Source organism: Dermacentor andersoni, chromosome 10 (assembly GCF_023375885.2).
Source record: "Dermacentor andersoni chromosome 10, qqDerAnde1_hic_scaffold, whole genome shotgun sequence".
Taxonomy (NCBI): Eukaryota; Metazoa; Arthropoda; class Arachnida; order Ixodida; family Ixodidae; genus Dermacentor; species Dermacentor andersoni.
In genome coordinates, this window is record NC_092823.1 from 120376805 (window position 1) to 120400905 (window position 24101).

At 45.8% G+C, this 24101-nt stretch overlaps 1 protein-coding gene across 1 annotated transcript; it reads right to left on the reverse strand.

Moving 5' to 3' along the window:
- Nucleotides 1–1392: 1392 nt before the first annotated feature.
- On the reverse strand, nucleotides 1393–22742 carry LOC126543663 (gastric triacylglycerol lipase-like). The gene is made up of 8 exons (XM_055061122.1): nucleotides 22523–22742; nucleotides 20968–21082; nucleotides 18089–18239; nucleotides 13552–13644; nucleotides 10983–11135; nucleotides 5727–5798; nucleotides 3646–3714; nucleotides 1393–1794 (listed from the first exon to the last, which is right to left on the reverse strand). Exons 1-8 carry the CDS (start codon nucleotides 22710–22712, stop codon nucleotides 1540–1542), a joined length of 1098 nt encoding a protein of 365 aa, XP_054917097.1. The 5' UTR covers nucleotides 22713–22742; the 3' UTR covers nucleotides 1393–1539.
- Between the last annotated feature and the right edge of the window lie 1359 nt (nucleotides 22743–24101).

Consider the following 24101-nt stretch of genomic DNA (forward strand, 5'->3'; position numbering starts at 1 on the left):
AATCTGGGATTGACGAAACTAACTGGGCCACTGGGCCACGCCGTATACCACTCAGTCGTGGCCCAGTGGTAGAAGTGCCCGCCTCAACTGCGGGAGGTCGCGGGATCGAATCTCGCGGCCGCCGTTCACCCAAAAAGATAAACAAGTACGCGTGTGAATACTGCCTGGATTGAGGGTTGAGATTCCGTTACGAATGTCTCAAATAAGGTGCGATTTTTCAAGATTCAAAAACATATGGGTGAAGAAAATGTGACTGCCTCCAAATTTGTCATATAAACAACTGCCCCTAAGGTTATAATTCTAAATTATGAAATTTTTTCAAATTAGTCTTCTCAAACTTGAGTTCTTTACGCCGAAGAATGTCCGCCTCGCCGAGGAACTCGCCCCAAGATCTCGACGTTCCCTATGCTCAGCCTTTTTATAAGAACTCTGAATATTCTTTAAAAAATAACTGTATAATGCCTGCTCGTACGTATTTCTCAATTATATCAATTTGCTAATGCAATATCCTTGAAATTTAACTCCGTTGATTTGTTATATTTGGCCTACCCCATTCTTGGGCAATAACAGGAACACTCCGGCTTATGTAGCACGGAATTTGACCTACTATACAGTGTCAGCGCATGCCTGTTCACCGTATTCATACAATAGGCCACACTAAGTGGTGTCTAAATCGATGCCTCACTGGTAGCGCCCTCTGAATGAATAAAAAAATGCAGATCTTAAAGGGGCTCTGCAACGCCGTTTTCTGGTCACCATATTTATTCTAGACCTTCTCTTAGTGTGTTAGAGAACGCAGAGCAAAAGTATTATAAAAAAAATTTAACCACACGAACGCAAGGTATCGGTCGGTGAAAATTCAAAATACAGACCGAACCCAGGACTCGAATTTTCAAGGTGCACTTTTGGCGTTTCATGGCGCTCTAAGAAATGTCATGGAGCGCTCCGATGAAACGTTCTACGGAACGCCATGGAACGTTCTAAGGCAGTCCAATGGCCCATGTAGGTGCTAGAGACCACCTCTGCGATTGTGCGGCATGTGATCTAACCTCAGAGGCCAAGGCTTCACGTTTGTGGGTACAACAGCCCCCGTGAGGAGGCCGTTGGGGCGCCAAAGTTCTCGGCATTAGAGTTACTGTGACGAAAAAATCTTAGCTTTTGCCACATATAAACAAAGCAACGTTCATAAAGGAGCTGTAGGTAAGCTAAATTGTTTACCTGTAATAATGGCATTTTAACCTACATAATGCCAATATGAGATTCAAAATTATGTTACCTCTATTACCTCTATCGGAGTAACATTTACAGCAGCCAGTAATATGTAACTGCGGCAGTATCAGGCTTAAGGCGCTTGAAAAGATGGGGAAGAAAAGAGAGGAAACAGCACGCGTGCACACTTTAAACAAAATGTTTACTTGAAACCAGTCGATCGAGGCGGAGATACACACAAACGGACTACGCACACATATATGCCACAAGAGATTCCATACGCAGATATAAGCGCACCTTTAAAGAACGGTACCAGGTCTAGAAGCACAGTCAAGCGCTCGTGGATGTGTAGTTTGAGACGAGGTTTATCATGTGGCGGTGGAGAATGTCAGTGGCATTGTAGCCGAAGATGAAGTCGAGGTGGCCGAATTCCGGATCCGGCACCACCTGCTTCAGCACGAGGACGTCTTGTAGCCGCTCCGCTAGGTCGTCCACGTCTTCAGGATCGGCGAAAATGTCACCCAGGCCCTGATAGATTGCGAAAGGCACTCGAATCTTCTCCAAAGGATATGGTGGTGGGTCGGCCTACGAGAAGTAAGTTTAGGCATTTTGTCATTAGCGTTCTGATCTGAAAGGCGCTTAGACGCAAACCATAAATCGATCCCAAATGAGTTTTTCGCAGCGTCTGTCTGCAATTTCGGAGGTCCTGCTCAGTGCATAACCTCCAAGCAAGCTGTCCAACCTCGGAAGCTTCACTATTAAAAAAAGATGGTCATATTCACTAACTAAATACTAACAAGTTACCACTACCTTTTTAGTAAGTGCAAGTATTAAAATATTGGTTAGTACGTTTATAACCTGCTGAAGCTAGCAAAAAGCACTAACCTAGTACTAGGCAAATACGACATCGGTAGTGCAGTTACTAACTCAATAGAAATATAATTACAAATAATACAGTGGATCCTATTCGATATGCGTACGAAATCAGTGATATTGTAAAAGCGTAAGGAACTATAGTAATGAATATATATAATAATTATTAAAAGGAATCGGTTCTTTTCGTTGTATATATTGCGGCATCAATTTAGGGTATATATACGTAATGTTCACCAGGGACCTTATAAGGCGCACTGACTCCGTGTAAGAATGTGCTGCGTATCTCCAACAAGCGACAATAGGCAAGAACACACACACAGAACGACGAAGGTGCTACGCGGCACTTACTGATAAAGTAATTTCAAGAGTAATTATATCCCTAGTTTGAGGGATCACATGTCGCTCAGATGAGCACCTATGTATTTGCTTAAATAATCAAACCTTTGCGCAAGAATTTCTAAAGCACACTGTCTGAATATATCTGTGCCACGACGTCGCACGTAACTGCTAGTCCAACATGATGAACAACGCCACGGTTTATGCAAAAATTTTGCACGAGATTGTCGCAATCACAGCCTAATACGTCATGGTCAGACGACATAGTAGTAGCGTCGCTTAATAGTTACTTATTAAAACCATTAAGAATCCTTGGCTAGTTGTATGCTGGTTTGTCCTCATTGTGATTTGAGTACAATAATATGTTTGTTACAATCCCATGTATGAAATGCTGTAATGTCACGTTTGCTTTGTACGCCTACCACTGCCTAATGCCGGGTACTTAGGCCAGCAGTATTCTTCTAAATAAATAAATAAATAACAATGGCGCTACACTCGTGCTAGAATGACTTTGCTGGCTTGTGCGACTGCCCCGCTTCAAACGGCATATTTATATCAAATATATTCGTACCATATTCTTACCGTGGGCCCCCACAGCCAGTCAGCCCAACGACCTCAGTTTAATCTCCAACCCGTCCAAGGTTTCTGATTTAAAGCACAGAATTGCATTTGTGAACGTTCACCCTGTCAACATTGCAGCTCAGTGCAGCGTAGGATATGTCGATGACGTGCTTCTCAGAGGCCACGCACAGGTCGAGAAACCCCAGTACAGCGCAGAGTTACAGCACAGGCTCCTATAGAGTAACTATAGTGCAGCAGTGCTGGTGGCGCCGTGATGCGACGCTGTCGTCAACTCAAGCACGCGGAACATGGCCTCTGAGATTGCGGAACGCATGCGTCAAAGTACAACTGCAACGAGCACGTTCTATTCATCTGCTTGCCCGAAGGCGTCGACAAGCAACAATGATTGCCTTTATAGGGAACTTATTTCTTCTCGGTTTTTGCCCCTGCGAAAACCAGCTTACTGCACACTCCGTTCAGAGACGATTGTGCCCCGCCGACACATTGTCATTAAAGTGGCTGCCGATCTCCCGCTTAGATAGTAGTAATAGTATTTATTAGCACTACTACTACAATTATTCAAGTACTATTCGCATAACCCGGCATGATACTGCAGTACTTGCGGAATAACTGCGCAGTATATTCGTGGACTTCAGCACGTACCTGTCCATACTTAACCATGTTCTCCTCCTTTCCGTAATCGAATCTAACAAGATTCTTGGCCCGGTAAACCTGAAACAAGCAAAAGAAACAAAATAAATAAATAAAGCTGCCAGTAAGGAAAGACCTGACATTCCAGCGAGCTGATTTCAAGGGATCAGACAGTTTTCTCACACTTCAGTGAGGCTGCTGGTTGGGTTGAAGTGCTCCATGTGTAACTCTCTCTGCAAATTTCGCCGCATTAGAAAAAAAAAGAGACTACAAAAATCGAAAACTTATCTCTACGTGCTAAGTTTAATTCTCTTGTTCGCTCGTTGAGAACCTTACATATAAAGCACCACTTGGTGAGAATTGTTTCATTATACCGTCAGCCGTGTTTCCCAGCCGATGTTACACAACCACAATGAAATGTCCGATATGGCAGAAATTATTTTACCCGAAGCCAGTTATACTACTTGCAATGCAGGAATGGAATGACCTCCCATCAAACATCCCTACCGGAGTAAAGGTAAGCGATGATACACACGCAACACCCGAGTTTTCTTTTAATACTGCTGCTGTAAACTAATTACCGCATCACGTGCAGTGTGGTAAAGTGATAGTTGTAGAAAGTTTTATAAATAGCGTGGCGGGGCATCTTTGCAAATCCAAAAAACATAATCTCGTTTTACCTTTATGAAACATCGTTCCAGCGCAAAAATAAACATGGACGAGTGGAGATGAACAACAAGAACGCCGGTTGTCCTTCTAGGTTTCTCATGTTGTCCTTCTCTGCTCGTCTGGGTTTGTTTGTGTGCAGGAACGATGTTTGGTAATGCTATTCATTTTACCCATTTTGCGTACATGTGTAAGCCGAGGAGATTGCGTTCCCTAACTTTGGGTCCACTATCTCTAAAACACGGCAATGTTTAATTTATTTTGCTTTTGTATTAGCGATTGGATTATATGTCAAAATTCAAATTAAATTCTGGGGTTCTTACGTGCCAAAATCACGATACGATTATGAGGCACGCCGTAATGGGGCAACTCCTGATTGATTTCGACCAGCTGGGTTTCTTTAATGTGCACCCGAAGCATGGCACACGGGCGTTTGTGCATTTCGCCCTCATCGAAATGCGGCCTACGGTGCCAGGATTCGATCCCGGGTCTTTGAGCTTAGCAGCACAATGACATAGCCAATAAACCACCACGGCGGGTAAAAATATTTGTTTTTTGCTGCACTTTTGCTATTGCGTTAAAATCCCACTTTTCTGTTAGGTTGTGTCTGCTTGGTTGTCCTGCGCTGATGCTTTACATGCAACTTTCTGGTGAATATAGAAGAAAGGCTCCTCTTATGTTCGCTCTCGCCCTGAAGGTCTTTACAGGTGCTCTGAATTTCACAATAATATTTGGTTTAGGGTTATATTGGGTAACTGAATAATTGATTGTATAACATTAATGTATATCACATGCAGTTTCTATCTTCGCACAACGTTCAAAGGCAGGAAACGGGGATCGAATCAACTGAGGTAAGAGTTCCATGGTTATTTTGTGCTTATTTCAGTGGAACTATTTCTTTTTTTTTATTTCGCTGTGCCTTTTGTGGACGGCGATAACACGAGAGGTCGGCGTCAAAGCGAACCGCGTTTCAGCACGGAACCCGAGACGTCAAAAACTTTATTGCAAATTGACAAGTGGCCCTAATTTTAGTTCAATAAAGGTGTAGCTAAGCTCACGTGATGACTCGAAGCGGTAGCTCAGACACTATGGCGTTGTGCTACTGAGCACGAGGTCTCGGGTTCGATCCCGAGCTGTGTGTGATGTCACGAGAGTACCGATCGCGTGGCAACGAAATGCACACACTATTTAAAGCATACAGTTATGAATAAGATTATAATAAGCGTTTAGCTGACACATATATGCGTTATTAGAGGTGAGCGATAGGCGGTATCCGAAGCACGGCGACCATGACGTGTTTCCGGCTCCGAAATCGCTTCCGGTGTATGCAACATGCGAAGGCATAGCGTCTGAGATCTGTTTCCGTAACATTGAAGACGCGGTGGCTCGGGGATGAATTTGGACACCGCCTGTAGCTGTTGACTTACCTGGGCGTAGTGAAGCACGTTTTGGCTGGAGGAGCCCACTGGTAAGTTTGCCACGTAGACAGGCACCCTCGTCTGCGTGGGTGAAAGTATACGACATCCATTCGCTAAAAGTATACACGTCTCAGAGAACGCTTCCTATATACGGTTTCAAGATGCCTCTACGGAAGTCTGTTGTGTCGTGTTATACCTGAGTTGCTGTGGAGAAATTGAGGTAAAAGTACATCGGCCACTCGGTATTTCTCATGTTATGCTGCAAGAAAACTGAACGAACACATGATAATGACACAATAATAAATGATATAAAGTTATACAGATAAAAAAGCGCCTAAGCCACGGAGATTTCACTGATATCCGTATAGTATAGTCGTCTGATTCGGCTAGCAAGTTGTCGCCCAGTAAAAATGTGAGTGCAATTGTGACGCTGCCGATACTGCCCTCTTGCCCTTTTCCTAATATTTTTCAACTCGACATTTCGAGATGTTCAGAGTTTTGTGCAAAAAGCACATGGGTTCACACCGAGGCCGGAAAAAAAATTTGACTCTACTTATATTCCGAGATATCAGAGGTCGAGTTAACGAAGATCTACTGTATACCCTTTGTAGTCGCTAAATGTTGGCGCAAGATTCCTTCACGCACTAAATGAACGGTATGTCTAAGCGCACGCCTCCGTACCAGTTCCGTCAACAGTAGAAAGCCCAAGCGCATCACTTCATATACATATGGACAGCGTTACTTTCATCATAAAGGTCCTTCTGTGTGCCTACTAAAAGGTATTTCAAATATATGTTTGCCTTTGACTATATAGATGACCTGGTGACCACGATCACAGCCACTTCTTGCATTGTAAAGGGGGCGCTTGTGGAAACCTCGTAGTTTTTTGCTAACATTCTTCGTTTCCGCAATGTATTTTGAACATTCAAGAAGAAGGTAGCAACTTTCTCAATTGCATGACCGAAGGAGCACTCAGGCACTTTATTTGGCAAGTTACTACTACAGACTGGCACTCGCTTTCAATATAGCGTATCAGCGTTGCGAGCAGCAGTACCGGTCTACAAACGATGATCACCATAAAATCCGCTTTCGACACAACCGTCACTGCTCGTTATTTGTGATACAGATGGCATGCACAAGGAAGCTGACATGGCGCACCTCTCGAGGCTGTACAACTGGTGTTTTGGCATTTGTTTACAAGACCAGGCGGAAGAGTACAGGTCTATACAGATGGACCTTTCGCTGACGAATATTCAGTTTTTAGCGTGTTTTCATCTCTGAACTTGGTGGGAAGCGATTGCGATCATTTTCACATCGATCGTCTACAACTGCGCCAAAGCTACTTGTTATTTTTGAACCAGTGAGGTTAGTCTGCGAGAGGGCAGAGGCAAGATATTGGGTCATTTGTACTGACCGAAAGTCGGCGCTTCAAATCATCGCGAACGCAGGAACAGCGTTCAAAAACGGTGAAACAGTTCACTGCATTGCTCAAAACACGGAAGAAGTATTAGTGCATGGGCTCTGCTAGCAGATAGCCGCGTCAACATTGGCCAGTGCCCCCAGGCAGTCACGATCAAGCTTTTGTAAACGTACTCTTCATCTCGCAGCTGTTTCACGATGGCCGAGAGATTGGCACTGCTGCTCAGGGAACTGCCACAAGGTAGAAAAAGGAAAGAACACCCGGCGCCCACAGCCACCTATCAAATTCTACAAATTTCCGGGTAAATTGTATGAAAGGAATGCAGGAAGGCATGCTTAACCGCCGTGCGCAGAATCCAGCAAGTCGGAATGTCAATTAAAGCTGGTCATTTTAACGCAATAGCGTTAAGCGCCACGTGTCTCAGAAAAATCAGTGTCGGCATCCCCGTGAGCGAAAATTTCCGAATATATTTATGTGTGCGTATATGCGATGCCTTTATATGGGACAGGCGCTATATGCAGGTTATATTGCCGCACAATTCTATCGCTTAAGTTGATCATACGTTGTCTTCCATTCTTGACATAGTTCCTTGGAATTTTCAGAATGACAGCCCACAAACAAATGTCATCAGAACAAAATACCGACAGCGCATGTTTCTTGTGTTAAATCTTCTCGGACTGAAATATTGAAATTGCGAGACAATAGAAGAACCCTGAAAAATTGGAGGACGCTTAAGCTTCGCCTTCGAGTGGAACGCGATAGCCTTATCGCACCCCGTTCGTCCCGCCTACTCAAACGCACTACGCCAGCCAAACGTCGCGATCGGCAGAGATAGCCGGGCCCCGACGCGCCATGAAGGCGGATGCGGTAATGGGCGGAGTGGCGCGCCACGTGTCGGGGCAGCACCGTACATTGCGAGGAGGGGGTCTTCTATGTTTGCCGCAAGATGGCTTTGCGTGTGCGCAGAGCGCAGAAGAAATTTAGCGGAAACGTACTTCGCTACTCGTGAAACTGCGACTTCTGTAAGTTACATGGTCATAATTACCAATATACACCGCAGTATAACATTCTACGACACGTTTCTAAGGCAACACCGCATTCACTAGAGGCGATTTTGTCCCGTTTTAAAGGAACGAACTCGTGGCTGAGCGGTAGCGTCTCCGTCTCACACTCCGGAGACCCTGGTTCGATTCTCACCAGCCCATCTTGCAAGATGTTTATGAAGTGCCTTCTGGGATTTATCGCTCACGGCAAACGCCGCCGACGCCGACAGCAACGACACTGGCTTTTCTGCGACACGGGCTCCTTAACGCTTTCGCGTTAATAATGTAATTTCTTTGGCGCGGCTGTGCACAACCTTCGGGATCACCCCATGCAAGAGGCTCCGCGCGTTTCCTCCAGAAAGCTCGCCTTCGTGCATAGCGTTCGCTGCTAGCGTTTGCCGGTAAACATTACGGCTACATAAGCTGCAGGTGCCGGGAATCGTGAGAAGCAGTCGGGGATCTTTGAATGCTATTACGTTCCACTCTTAAGCATGAACCCCATGCACGCGATCTTGCGCGCGACAGCGACAAGCGAAGCGATGGAGATGGCTGTCGTGTTCGCTCGTCGCCTACAAGTCGTACCCCATGCGAGCGATGACTTCGAGCGACGTCTCCCCCAGTGTTGCCGGTATGAGGGCAGCAATATAGGCGCCGAAACTAGCGTTACGCGTGCTTTTTTACTTTTAAGTTGATGTATGTTACTGTAAAAATCAGCATAAAATATTTATGAGTGTCTTGCAGCAGGTTCGTGTCCTTGCACGTATAAAAATTCAATTGTTTGTTCCTTCTGTGCAACAGTCGGTATAGTGTTTGAGTAACGTACATCCAGTTCTGGCTTCGCGCTGTTGACTAGTCATTCATAGCACTTCCTGGCGACGAGCGACGAATTCTAGATTTGCCGAACCGAGCGATCGAGCGACAAGACCGAGCGATCTGTTCAAGCGACGGCCCGATACATCGCTCGAAGCCTTCGCTCTGCGCTGTCGGGCACAAAATCGCTCTCATGGGGTTTAGCCTTTAAGGGCGAAGCTAAAGCGTTCTCCAAATTTTCCTGGCTGTTTGTAAATAATCGCGGTAGCGCTGTTACTTCGCCTTGTCGCTCAATCATGAGAGTTTGCTCGCGACGACGAGAATTTCTCTGCAGCTCTACTTCGACGTGCACGGTTTGAGTGAGGCAATGACATTGACATTTTGACCCAGCGAGTTGTGTTGCGAGAGGAGGGAAGTGGCCCTTTGAATCACTTTGGCTTTCAACCGTTCTTTCATACAGGTGCAACAAGCGCACTTTCGATCGCGATCAAGCCCGATCTGAAAAAAAATTTTTGATCGTGATCGAAAAATTTCAGTGATGCAGCGACCAAGGATGGTTGCTGCTTCACGGTCGAATAATCCGGATTCAGTTGATTGAGCTGCGCTCGGCATGACGGTATAAACCACAGCCTAGATCGCAATTGATCGGATCCCGGTCACACAAAATTGAGGTCGAAAGTGCCTGTGTAGAAGAAACCGATCTGGATCGGACTTACTGGTGACCCAAAGTGCTTTTGTCACGGGGGTACCAAATCGTCGTAGATTTAGGGCCTTCAGACAGGTCTCAGTCGTGTCACCTGACGCGATTCCTTTCGTATAGTTGTGAGGCGGCTTTCCATGCGAGTCTCTTCCCGTTTATTTTTTCAGTTTTTGACACAACTTTTGCTTTTTTCATTTTCTTTTACTTTTGACATGCAGTGATATCGCATCACATCACGCCACTCACCGCACCTGCACAAAGCTTCCAGTGGTCAGTGGTGGCGCCCAGCTGAGGCTAGAAGCCTGCAGTGTCCCGTTTAATAATGGGCCAGGGTTACATGCGAGAGCCCCCTCGACTGACTTAAAGTTTGGCATGCACTGAAGCGGATAAACATTTCACAAACGAAAGAGAACAACCGCGACTTACTCGACCATTCCCACAAGAGTTGTGCTGCACTCTTGCCTCCTCTCTTTCCTGCGCTACGTATACCTGCCCGGAAATCTGAACTTCACAAGCGGCCAGTGTCGACCCTTCGTGTTTTCGAGGCCCTTGTGGCACAGAACGACATGCTTGTGCGATCAAATGCGCGAGAGACCTATGTTGCTCTCCGTAGTTCCGTACACCGCACACCAACGCAGCCAGCACACACACTAGCCAATTTATTTATTTTTTCATTTGCTCACTCGAGCGGCGCTGCTCATGTAGCGTCCGTAGCACCACCTGACCCAGGCTTGGGAGCCTATACTAATAAAGTATACTGTTTCTAAATTGTACATTCGCTCATTTTGCTGGAAGAGAGTTATTGCCGTAACTAGTAGAAATAATGAAGGCTAATATTTCCTGAATTTCTTTAATTTCGTGCTTATAGACCAGCGCCCGTGCATCCCAGTGTGGCCTCATGGATTTCAAAGTACTCGCTCGTATTTGAGCCGTTGTGGCACAGTAAAGACTCTCGAAAATCTTAAGTATTATCCTTGGATCCTTAACAGCACAATGCACTACGGTGTAGTCCACAACCTTTTGCAATCAAAAATATAGCTAGACCTGAGGAGATGCCATCAAAATCATCGTGGTTTGTTGCTTTTGCTTGTATGAATATATGGGATTCTTTCGCCTAGTTAAGGACCCTTCTTTGGTAACTATATATATATATATATATATATATATATATATATATTGTCCAGCATTCATGTTGTAAGCGGACCTACACGAACCACTCATGCACGTACAACGCCCATATACATCATCGCTCGTCTGCTGTAAGCGCTACTAATGTATTAGGCTGTCCTTACGCTGTTGTGCTGTTTGGGATTCTTTCCGAAAAGGATGGCCAGTGGCGCGTAGCAGATTTCACGAATCACGCTGTCGCAAGTCGTGGCGAGCGTTGCTTGTTGCACGGGGTTCGTCACCAGGAACCCACCACGCGTGATGAAGTCGTTGACCCCCTGCAGGAGGGTAATATCTCGTGAAGAAGAGCTGACTCTAACTCCCCTGTGCAAAAATGCATCTCAGCTTGAAGGCCACGCCTATTGACTTAATTTTAATGACGCCTGGTGTGAAAGTGCCCATGACCCTCATTGCGTTTTCTTCGGCGCCTTCACGACAGGTGTCACTTAGATCACGTCAAGCGTGCGGCTTCAAGATTCGTTTCTGAATACGCGGGTAAGACAGGCCCGCGAAGCACGAACAACACAAAAGTGAAGGGTCTGTTTATTTTCTCTCAAAGCCGGCCAGTAAGTTTTCTCGATGTTTTTTTTCCTTTCACTTTTTATTCCCTTCACCACTTTCCCCAGCACAAGGTAGCCAGCCGGTACTTACACTGGCTAACCTTTCTGTCGTTCCTCCCCTTTTGTCTCTCTCTCTCTCTGTCTCGTGCTACTAACTGCACAGATTCGTTTGCATGAACCCGACGATAACGAATCGAATCATATGACGAGCTGTATAGCCACATCCGATTGTGTTCACGTCTCTGGCCAAGCGGGTTATCCAATGCACACCTTGCAGGTGAGTGACAGAAACTCGCCTCGACGCTCGCTTGGCCTGACAAACTATAATTTGCACCAGCTCGACGACCGTTTTTCGGGCCGACAAGCCGATTCTAGCCAAGTTTGTCGGGTTCACGTAAGGCAACTTTTGCGATGGAGTCTTGAGAGGAAGCTTTAGCTTAAAATATCTTATCTGTATACGTGAGAAAGGAGAAATCGTTTTCTCGGCAACCACTACACCGAAATGGATCAAGTTTGTCACAAATTAATAATAAATTTAAAACTCAGTGACCTACGGAAGCAAATTTTATTATCTAACGCTGACATTTCTAAAAATAATATTGTAAAGGATTCCAAAATTTACAAGAACAAGGCTATCAAGTTTGCATATCTGTAGCTCAGCCATGAAAAATAGATATCAGAATTCTTAAAACGGCATTTAATAATACATCTAAAGTGGGGAAAAATTATATATTTACACTCCTGTCAAATATACCACTAGTATGTGAATATGATTTTGCAAAACTCTTGTAAACATTGCAGCGATCCATGAAAGGCGGAAAAAGTAATAAGAAGAAAAGAACAAATTTGTCCATTTTAAATGCTCTAACGTACGCAGTTGACATAACAGCCATATATGTTTTTGGTGCAACGCTACACATTTGTAAACTTAGCGCTTCTATCTCTTTTTTCGAACTTACCAATTTCTGGCAGCTTTTATAAAAACTTTGCTACAGTCATACCATGCAATTTATCGTTTTCCCTCATATGCAAGGAATTTCATCAATAATGACCCCAGTGGTGTTCTCAGAAATGCATTTCTGTGTTTTACACATTTTTAAATATCTGGCATTGGAGTTGGGCCCTAGCTACACCTTCCCATTAATGAGAATTCACATCAGAGAGAAAGAGTGCCTGTGTGAAATAGATGCAGGTTCATCAGGCAGTGTCAACGATTGCCTATCCTGTCAGGGTACTTCTGCACAGGAAAGCCGCAATAATTCTCGTTGTCACAATGATTCAGCCTGAGCCCCAAAGCGTGCTAGCAACCCATTTATCTTGACACGGCCTTCTCGCAAAACTTGGTCGAGCCGTTCTAGCGCATGATGTATATAGTTGTAGTTGGTTCGTAAACGTTCTACGCATCACGAAATATCGGGTTACTGGAGACGTAACCTGCCGCAACTAGTTGTTGATGATGATAATGATTTATTGTCATCCTTTTTGAAAAGGGGCCCTGACAAGTAATCACCTAGCCGGCTTTGGTCAATCAGGTATGCCATACATGCTTCTGATTATAGAATTTTCGTATGCATCTCCATATTCTTGTTTCTCTTCCCCAAAAGGCCTCTATCTACCTTGTACCGCTAAATATGCTTGTAATAGATTCGGTCGTATCAAACTCGATGTTACCTGTCTCGGTGCCAGCGCCACCTGTTTGGCATCGAGGCAAGGTACAGCAACAGCGCTGGTAGCGACATCTTGCAGCTTTTTTTGCAACCAAAATTTATGCGCCCTGTTATTGCGCTAAATGAGTGTTCTTGTCGAAGAAAAATGGAAGCAGAAATGGGCTGCATGTTAAAGATTACGTCACTGCCAAAACTTTGCACCTGACGCGAAGTAGAATAAACTTAGCTATTTCAAAAATCGCGCTCTTTTCTTCCTGTTTAAACCCAACGCCACCAGATGGCGATACCAACCCGTACGCGTACGTCTGGTAGTAAGGCATTGCGCATATAGCGACATGCATACGGACAAGCTAAAAAAAAACCGTCTATAAATAAAGCACTACACTGAGTGCTGCCAAGCGGGTGTCAATAGTACGGCTATCGATTAGATGCGTGGAGGTATAGAACTTCAAGGTGAAGGTTCGTACCTTGACTTCTTCAGAGAACGGAATGAGCAGCCTTATCGGCGAGGTGAAGTACGTGATGTTTCCCACGGGAGCATAGCCGACGAAGATGTTCACCTGAGAAACAATTGGCTCCTAAGTTCCCGCAATACATGTCGCCTGCAGTTGAAAGGAAGTTGAAATTGTGCCGCCATAGCCGTGAGTGGGCAGTGGCAAGCACTCCCAGGGCTAGAGCCTGCACACACATACAAACACCCAAGAAAGTTATGGGAGCATGGACACAGAGCCAGCTTAATTTACAGCTTAATGGTAGAGCACCGCACGCATAATGCGGATGATGTAGGTTTGACTCCTGCGGCAGTTTGTGAATGCGACAGCGTTAACGTCCCCGTGTCGCGGAAACTCAGGTGTCCTCGGAATTGTCCGTGAGGGAAAATTTTCTTAAATACATTCATGTGCACGTATATGCCATGCATCGCTATATTACATGCGGTACATGCGGGTTATATTTGCAAGCCATTCTATAACTAAGGTTTCTCATTCCCTGTCTTACATTCCTAACAAAGTTATTCCTCGGCATTTTGAGAATGACAGCCCACAAACAAATGTCATGAAACAAAACACCGACAGCGCATGTCTTTTTGTTAAATCTTCTCAGACTGAAATATTAAGAGTGCAAAACAATAACACAAACCTGAAGGTATGCAACTCTATGGCGCGGCTGTTCACTACCTCCAGGATCGGCCCACAAAAGAGGCCTCGTTTCTACTAGAAAGCTCGCCTTCATGCGTAGCGTTCGTCCCCAGCGTTTCGCGGTTAACATTACGGCTACATAAGCTCCAGTTCCCGGAAGGCGTGAGAAATAGTCAGCGATCTTTGAATGCTATTAGAGTTGCCCTCCTAAAGGCGAAGCTTAAGCGTGCTCCAAGTTTTTTTCGACCAACTTTATTTTCATTTTTATTCGCGACGAGAAGCAGCTGAGGCGTCGCAGCCTCCGATTCGTGATCGCCGGCGACGCCTCGCACGATTTTCTAACATAGGCAGTAGGGAAAATCTCTGCGCATCGCAACGCGTCAGCCTGTCAGCGACCGACGCTTTTGATAGATTTGACGCATTGGCACGTGCTCGCGCATGCCGACGCGTGCCAGGGGTTGGGTCGTAACTCTTCCACAGAAAAAGATACCGTCAAGCCAGCCACGCGCCGTGGAACGGGGGGGGAGTTCGCATTAGTGGAGTGGTGAGGGGCAGTCGAATTGCTTGCGCGAAGGTTGTCTTTGTCATGCATGTCTTCAAACATGTCGTTTATTTCAGGGTTTCCAAGGGCGTAGAAGTTGCAGATTCCGGAAATGGAAAAGAAGTCCTACTTTACTTGCTTGCATTAGTGTATCTTGTTTGCTCTTTCTTTTGTTGGTTTGCTTGTTTCATTTTTTTTGAAGTGAAGCCACAATGTAAGCATCGTAGTCAAAGGAAAGAGAACTTAATTAAGGAGAGCAATAGGCCATCGGCACGGCAATTCACCTTTCCTATATAGGCTTCCGGCGGATGACGGCTTTTGTTCTGAACGGCAAAATTTACCTGCCGTAAACTGGGTGAGTCCAGGACGAAGTTTTCGGGCAGCCGCATGGCGACGTGGCCTGAAGTCAGTGGTGAGCACACCCGCGCAGGTTCGCCGTGCAAAGCTAGCGGAGTCGGAATTCTCGTTTGTGCTAACCCTTTGGCAGTGGACGCCGATTTTCACAAGGGGTACAATTTGCGCATTCCTTTAATCTAGCGGACATTATTTTTCGACGATTTCCCGCTTACGCCATGCACATTAGTGGTTGCCGATTGGCTCGTCGGTTGTGCAACGGGTATCGCGCAGGCTGAACAGCCACCTGTGATTTGAACACCTCGTGCGTGGATAACATTCCAACGTGTTTTGTCTCTGTTGGCCTATGCGCTGCCGTGGCATGTTTGCCGATAGCATGGCCATGCCTGTCACCGAGTTTATACGCTTAAAGGGACACTAAAGGTTACCAAAAACTCAAGTTAAAGTGGTAGAGCAATGTTCTAGAACGTCTAAGGCGTGAATGTAATCGCGAACAGAGCTTTAGTAACCGAGAAATTGAGGTAAATGCATGACACGATTTGAGACCCCCCAGCGACATTCCGGTACTAGCCCGATGACGAAAGCACTCCTCATAATTTGTGTTACTAATACTCAACTACTCGTATTAAAAATATCATTTCATTCGATTATAAGACGGAAAAAAATGCTACTTGTCTACGTCTATTCGATTCTAAGAAAAAATAACATTTTGACGTTACCCTTCAGTAATATAGGTGTTCGAAAGGTTTCGTTTTCGCTGGACTCTGCGCCGCGCACACTTTGGAGTTTCAGTAGTTTCGTTATCGCGTCGTGCTGTGAGGGTTCTGCTGGCTCGCGAAACTTTCATTTGGAACAAGCAACGAGAATGCCACGTCCATGTGATGTCGTGGGAAGCCCTCGTTGCTTTCCCGCTCCGGAGAGCCGGTGTCGAGGCCGCCGTCGTAGTACGCAACGACGCCGGCACGCAGTGCGAGCCCTCAGCAGCAGGTCGCGCTCGCCGGTGCTCAAATCGCTGAAGTTGAGCCCACCATCGCGAGCCAATCTGTCGGTGTCAGGGTCCATTGCGACGAGCGTCGAAGTTTGCGTCATAGAATAAAGTACCAGCTTCTGGGCGTCTTGCGCTGGAGTTTGAGGCGCCTGGTGGCGCCTGGTGGCAGTGCGGGAAACGACATCTGGTTCGTGCCAGCTTGGGTCGTATTGAGCCCTGGCTGTGGCGAAGGACGTTTCTAGGCCGAATTTTGCGTCGATTCGCACTCTTTTATGCCCTGTTGCGAGTGCGAAAAGGCTCGTCACTTCTCACAGACCACGCCGACCACGCTGCGAGCTCGCCGCAGCCTATAGTTTAATGAAAACGGACTCTCCGTGTGACGTGGGACGTAATTCGTTTCTCTTTCCGCTAGCCACCATACTCCCGCTTTCGCTCTGCTGTCGGCTCTGTCTTGGCTCTGTTTCTGGCCGCGCGTTTGTGTTTTGCACAGAAAAGCCGTAGCGCCGTCTGCGCACGCTGTTCTACTCACCGATGGCGCAACGTCACTATGAGACCATGATGTCAGTACTCCTCGATCGGAGGGCGGGCGATTTGAACTGCGCTAGAGGTACGCGGACGCTTCAGAACGCATTTTCTCTTAAAATAAGTCTCTCCTTGGCACGAAACAAGCGTTTCGAGGTTTCTGTGATGGTATTTCAACAGTCCACGTTGACTTAATAGTAACCTTTAGTGTCCCTTTAAGCGCTGGAAGGGGGCGGAGCTTGTGAGGGCTTGCAGAGTATAATGGTTGCATTTATTCACGTGATATTGCGCAAGGCTTTCGGATCACGTGGTTTTAAACTTCCTATGGATGGTTTTTAGTCCCGTGATCTCAAACTCCGTACGTCGTGAAGTCGGCTTATGACATCCTCTTACTTCGTTTCCCAGGGGTGGCAGTAAAACGGCGTAATATGGCGCATTTTATTCTAGCTTGCCACAATAGTTATTTGATGCAAGGGAGGTTTCAAAGCGCAACAAGACGTGACAACCCCCATCTCTGCTCATTTTTGCAAACAATGATGGGCGATCAAAGAATCGCTACAACGTCGCACAATTTGTATACTTAGCCTTGACTGCTACGAGGAATGTAGCGGGAAAGTGGGCCGGTCCCGAAGATAGTGAAATGAAAAATGGCGCCTGAAAAGCGCGAGCTATCACGAGGAAAGAAGACGATAACGTGACATGCACACTCCGAGTGTTTCAAAGAGCTACCTGTCTTTGGAACGCGAGAAGCATGGGTGCTGTGCATGTTGGTCACGCCTAGATTGCCATTGTGCAAAATAGCTCCTGTATAGCGCAACCATTGCTTATGCTCTAGACGAGCTATATTCAATGAAAACTTGAAATAAAGAAACAGCGATCTCGACTTAATGGTTGCAGCACCGGGCCATTGTGCTCGACGGCAGAGGTGATTGGTTCCACCATCAGTGACACATTCGTTTCTGTTTACCAAAACGAGGCGAGACAGTATTCTGCTACCGCGAAGCACCAAGAATGAGGCAAATCATTACTCACATTGAAAAGTAGCACAGAAGTTGAAAACCCATTGCTCCCGATGAAAAACTAATACATATCACAATTCCGTAAACTAAAGATTAGAGCGCTGCGAACCAACAATATAGAAGGTGAGTGTATCACCTGAATCATTATAATGCATATAGCTATTTTACGGTAGACCAAAGTCGCTTGCACACGCTGGTTTAACTATTGGTACATAACCATATGCTGCGTAAAGGGACTCTCATAGAATTTCCTTCCATCTCCGTTACTGCAATTTTTCTTATATTTCTGTGCAGAACGCTCCCCCGAAGGCGCTTTACAACATACACAATATACGCAAACTTTTCGACAGGGCAGGTGACGTGCCGTTTCAAAGTGAAACACTAGATTTCCTGTACTGGATTTTTCTTTTTCTCAAGGAAGAACGCTTGCCCTTTTTCACGGACCTTGTCGTTGTACTCTGGTCTCATCGACAATAACACCAGCGACGATGTCGTCCCCTGCGACGTGGTCAGGAGGCCCACCTTGGAGAATCCTGTCACGTTCAGGATGAAGTCGATGGTGGCAGCTATGTCAAACGTGCCGACCTGCTCGAAACTGCGTTGCAAATAGGCCACGTCATTCTACACTTTGCTCAATTGGAACAGGTTTATTTCATAGAGTAATTGACTTACTGATTGCTTGAATACTTGAGCTGGAAAGTGCTCTTATGTTCCGCTACCAGATGTTTCAGATAGCGTCCGATCTCGCCAACGTAACCATTCTTGCCGGTGACATCCTTTTAGAAAGCGGTCCCCGTTTCGCTCTGCTCAATACTTGCTAGAGTGTCTCAATGCTCACGTTCTCGCCCTCTTCATGTACGAAGCAGAGTGCGAGGACGACATTGAGGCACCCTAAACGCTGCATCGGCATCCATCGATGGTAGCAACGCCGGCCCTCCTTTTCACAGAAGCGCACGTCCTGCCAAACTTTGCCGTAATTATGACGTTAAGAACGGGCATTGCCCCTAATTTTTTAAGGTGACGCGACAGGCCGCGCAAATGTGAAGTGCTTGCAACTGACAAACCCTTGGCAACATTTGTTTCAGGCAATGATCCCGCAGCTCTCGTCTTTATTCTTTTTGGCATTCTTTTACCCAGAAATGACACGTTGTCCTCCGTATGGCGTAACTCTATGCGCAGCCCTGAGGGCCTGCGTACATGCTAACCCATCTGGTGCAGGAATTATCGGTTCACAGCAACGAGTATTCTGCCTAACTTGTTCCTTGCCGAAGGTAGGACATAAAAAACAAACTTTGGCCATACTTTCTTAAGGCGACGCGAAAGGCCTTGCAGGTATAAACCCTTGAGATTGGCCAGATTTTCGCAACAATTGTTTCAGACAATGAACCCGTAGCCTTAATCTGACTTTTTCAGGATTCTTGCACATAAAAATGCCACGTTGCCCTTAAGATACCATGATTATATGAGCGGCCCTGCTTGCCTGGTGAAGCTTTCGCCTACTTGGGACGTGCATGACATTTTCAAAGTGTTATTAAAACAAAAGACGGCAATATGACTCTTTAAAATCTTTCAAGAAGCCAATAATGAGCTTCATAGTCCTAGTAAACACACCCACCAAGCGTGACAACTTCCATTTGTAAACTGAGTTCCAAAAACTGCATGCATCTGTCATTAGAGGCCTCAATGGCAGAGTTCCACCTTAAACTCTTTTTTTCCTTTGAGTACCTCGAAAATGCCCACTGCAGCGTCAACGCATCAGTGCATTGTTAAATAAAGCAGTTTTGAGCGTATCAAGCCGTTTTCACCGCAACATCTGCGAAGTCGATGCAAGCTCTCGGTCTGCCACACACAAATAAATGTCCGCATTTTTCACTTTGCAGAGTTCGCCCTCGACGACCAACCTGGGCGACCCAGAACGCCCGTGAGGCGGCGGCGAGGCAAGCCCTCGACATCCCCTCACGGGAGGCTTTGGCCCGGCCATCATAAAGTGCTGGTTCTACAATAAATGTTTATCCCCACCGCCCCCTTGACGCTAGCCCTCCACAATTAGTCAAAAACTTTTTGGTTCATCCACACTTCGCCTGTCTGTCATGCAACAGCACGCAAAGTGTCAAAACTCCCCCTCTGAAATGTACATTGATTATGCGTTATGAGACCGAACGAAAAGAAGAAATAATGTTTCTACGCCTTTTTTTGTCATGAGTCCTGTGCTGTTAGTCCAGTCCGTCAAAAATTTTTGGACTGCGTCGATTTCACTTGTCTGTAACGCAACGTCACAAAACCGCGAAAGCTCGCTCACTATGTCAAAGTGAAGTGTGCACACTAAACATGCATTATAATGCCAAATAAAAATAAAAAGTATTTTTCTTTGGAATAGCCGGTGACTGCCAAGTCCCAAGGTAATAAACGATGCCTACCCACCGATTGCTTTTGCGCCGACTACTAGGAGCTGACGAGTAGATTGAATCCATGATAGAGTGTGCAAGCGCGACTGAACCAGGACGTAGAAAGAAACAGATACACAGAGGCAGCGCTGTCTCTTTGTATCTGTTTCTTTCTACGTCCTCTTTCAGTCGCGCTTACACACTCTATCCTGGATTCAGACCAACTAGCCCGCCAAAAGTTCTCAACCAGGTAGATTGAAGTTCTCTGCGTATAACAAAAATTTTTTGGTGGCAGTGTATGATTTTGTCGGGCCCTTTCAACACGTATGCGACATCGCTGTGCCATCACTTCTTTGCTGAGGATGCATTCTAGCGGTATTTTGAACCTTCCGTTGCAAGCCGCCGCGATTTTCAACCAGCCACCGCAAGCTAAGATGTGAACAAATCCCGGACGCTGGTGCCGACCTCCTCAGCGGGTCGTCTACTTTCACTGCGATAGCTCGGAGCCACCGAACCCCACTGAATATATGCGCACTCGTAGACTGTCGTCAGCCAATTAGGTAGGAAAATACTGTCAAGGTAGGCAATGGCTTTTTAAGCAAACAAAACTGAGCTCCTATCAACAAGGAGAATGTTTGATTGAATCGTTCAAACAACGCCGCATGTCGCTGCCCGATGCTTGCGTTGGCGCTTACGTAAATTTGACGTCACAAGATTGCAATAAACTCAGAGTGGAATAGTTTTCGTTAAACGGCCCTTGTATTCTAACACATCAACCCTGTACTCAGTCATGGCTGAAGTAGAAAAATATACACAAATGCTTAGTAAAAGGACAAAAGAATTAAGTACTGTGTTAAACTATGAAATGTTTTTGTGGCCATTATAATGATGACATACATTATAAAACAAAACAAAAAAGGCCCCATATAACAAACTTGCCTCCATTTCCAGAACTTCGGGTCATTCGTGGTAAGATTAACGTGGTAGTTGGACTGCGGCACACCTCTCGAGTTTAAAAGCCATACGTCAAATCCGTCGTCAGCCAAGAGAAAGCCTGAAAAATGATGAGAAGTGCAGCCAGCAGGTTTTCTTTAAAACAGAGCTTTCTTTGCCTGCAGGATTATACATTAAAATTTGTTTGCTTGTGCACTGAGTACACGCGTGACATATTCAACGTCTGACTTTTTTTTACGTTATTTACGTATCCCAGACCTGTAAACTTCTGAAAAAACTGTGGCAAGTTTTAAAGCACCCCCTAATAATTTACTAAAATAACTTTTATTAAACTTGGTAGAGGAAACTGCTGCGCTACAGCATTCGATATATCATGGCAATAATTGCTGGTATATTATTTTCCCGCGACTGCGTGTCGCTTCCTGGAGATAGAAAACTGCGACTTCTTTTACTGTTCTTTGTGGTTTAGCTGTGTTGCGTGGCAGTCGGACGAGGGTTCTTTAAAGCAGTAGAGTAGTATACGTTAATGAATGCCTCATTTCGTTATGCACTTTTGCACGCATAAATAATCATCGACGTTTCCAGTCATGCATACCGCTAGATGTGCGTTAGGCCGTGACAGCACCCACCATTGGTATCTATTTTATACATCATTAAGTGTTCGCCTGACTTGTGATATTCTCAAAGCACTTTGACGGTAAGCATTACAGGGTAAACCAGGCTAAACTTTCCACACAGGAAAATGTTATACCACAGCGTTAACTTAGAAGAAGAGCTCATAAACCTATTCCATGCGAAGGGAACGATGCTTAGACAAACCCTTGTACAGCTGTTTCATCGCACGCAGGGTGACAGTCTGGGCCGGCAGGTTGTGGGGACAGCTGCGTCAGATTTTGCACAACTACGCTTTGTATTTCGCATGAGGAAGCTGGCTTGGAGCACATACGGTGCGAATTGCATGACAAGTCGTAACCGACAGTTTACCGTTACGCTTAAAATGAAAAGTGTACAATCATTCCATTCTACCGGTACTAACATAAGAAATGGGTGCTTGGAGGTCAGCCAAGGAGGTTGAGAAGAGCCTAACCAACCACTCAACGAGGGATGGAATGAAAAATTATTGGCGTAACGCTAAGACATGGTAAGGCTGCAAGTGAAACAAGTATAGCCGATATTCTGGTTGAAGTCGACAAGAAGAAATGGTGGTTTTTGGGTTGGCCATTTAATGTGTGGGGCAGATATAACCTATGCTTTATTAGAATTACTGAATGGGCCATGGAGAGGGGAAGTGCAGTCGAGAACGGCAAAGAACTGGGTCATGGGATGAAAGAGGAAATGTGCCGACATAGCACGATGACAGCTGGCGCAGAACAACGGTAATTATAGATCGATGGGAGAGAGCCACGCCCTGCAGATATGTAAAACAGGTTGATAATAACCATGACTATGATGATGGTGATGATGCTATTCTACATCAAAATCCATGTAGGATTAAACGTGTACAAGCGTGGTCGCCTTTACCGTTGAATGAAATGCGCACCTGGACTTTGCGAAGGTAGGTTTGCCACCCAGGATACGGCGTTTGCCAGGAGGCCATGCACGAGCAGCATTGGCGTCCGCTGTTCCGTTCTGTTATCCTTCGAGTTGGGTAATATCCTGTCCACTTCTAGGATGTAGCCGTCCGCCGTGGTGACCTTGTGGACTTCGACGTTGTAGCCGAAGTACCGCATCAGTTCCGCCTGCGAGATTTTTTATTTACTTCAAACAGTTATTCAGCATCATTACACTCTTCAAGGTTACCTTTCACACGCCATGGTTGTTCAGTGGCTATGGTTTTGGGCTGCTGAGCACGAGGTCGCGGGATCGAATCCCGGCCATGGCGGCCGCATTTCGAAGGGGCGAAATGCGAAAACACCCGTGTACTTATATTTAGGTGCACGTTAAAGATCCCCAGGTGGTCGAAATTTCCGTATTTCTCCACTGCGGCGTGCCTCATAATCAAAAAGTGGTTTTGGCACGTAAAACCCCACAATTTAATTTAAGGTTACCTTTTACGTGTAAGCTGAGCCCGACAAATGATTTGTCTCAGCTCGTATGTGCGACTGTAGGACGGCTGCTGTAAGAGAGGATTTGCTTTGTGACACTTTATTACCCAACTGCTTCGTTTATCACCAATGCTTTTAGCCAGAATACTCAGACATACTGAAGCCACCACCCCGGTCCAGTGGCAACGGCATTTTGGTGCTCCCCACGAAATCGCTGGTGTCGACTCTCAAGATATACGGGATGCAAAAAACGATCGTGTGTTTCTAAATTAAGCTCTAGCTGGTCGAAATAATATCCCACCCCCCCTTCCACTATAGCAGCTCTCATAGCACGTGAGGTGGCTTTGGAGCGATAAATCACGTAATTTGATCGCGCTTTGACCTAATTATTCTTTCTATTAGTGCGATTAAAATGTAGCATTATAACATGGGACAAAAGAGACAGAGAGTCAGAAGCGCTCGTTCCAAAGTGTCTCTCCTGCTTTCACGTTCAGAGCAACATTTCGAACGCCCTTGCACACCAATTGGCTCGGCAATCAACAACTCTACAGCTGCATCCAGCATCATATGGCCTCTTTAGGACACTGGCTGGCCGAACCGCGCACGTGCATTGAATACAACGCTCACATCTGCGCGCATTCACGTGTCAGGCAACTGCAGCTGTCACGTTGCAGCTGCAACTGCAAAAAACCACAAAAGCTACGCGGTCAATTGGCAGCGATTGCTTTTACAGAGAAGCTTTTACTGGGACTATAGAATCGTTCGAAAAAACGTAACCGTGAGCACCGAACGTGCGAAACTTGATGCTGTCGGCCGATATTAGAACAACTGAACGTTGTAGCTTGCTGAAATTTGAACAGGATGTGAGGAGTTAAAAGGGCGACGGGGGCTTGAGCAAACTTGCAAGTCGAACTAACAGCGCCGTTGGAAAGTAGACTGCGATACAGCACTACGGTGCTAGTCTGCTGTTTTCTTGTTCTATTTATTTAATTGCTGCGTTTTTCTTTCTTCAGCGAAGCACTGCATTGTTTTCATGCGCAAATATAACAATGTGCTTTGGGGCGTAGAAAATTC

Excerpts from the sequence above, each read along its gene's own strand:
- LOC126543663 (XM_055061122.1), bottom strand. The coding sequence starts at position 22,712 with ATGCGGTACTTCGGCTACAACGTCGAAGTCCACAAGGTCACCACGGCG. Across the intron at positions 13,645-18,088 it reads GACCAGAGTACAACGACAAG|GTGAACATCTTCGTCGGCTA; the intron begins GTCCGTGAAAAA and ends ATTGTTTCTCAG. Across the intron at positions 3,715-5,726 it reads ACGTGCTTCACTACGCCCAG|GTTTACCGGGCCAAGAATCT; the intron begins GTAAGTCAACAG and ends TGCTTGTTTCAG.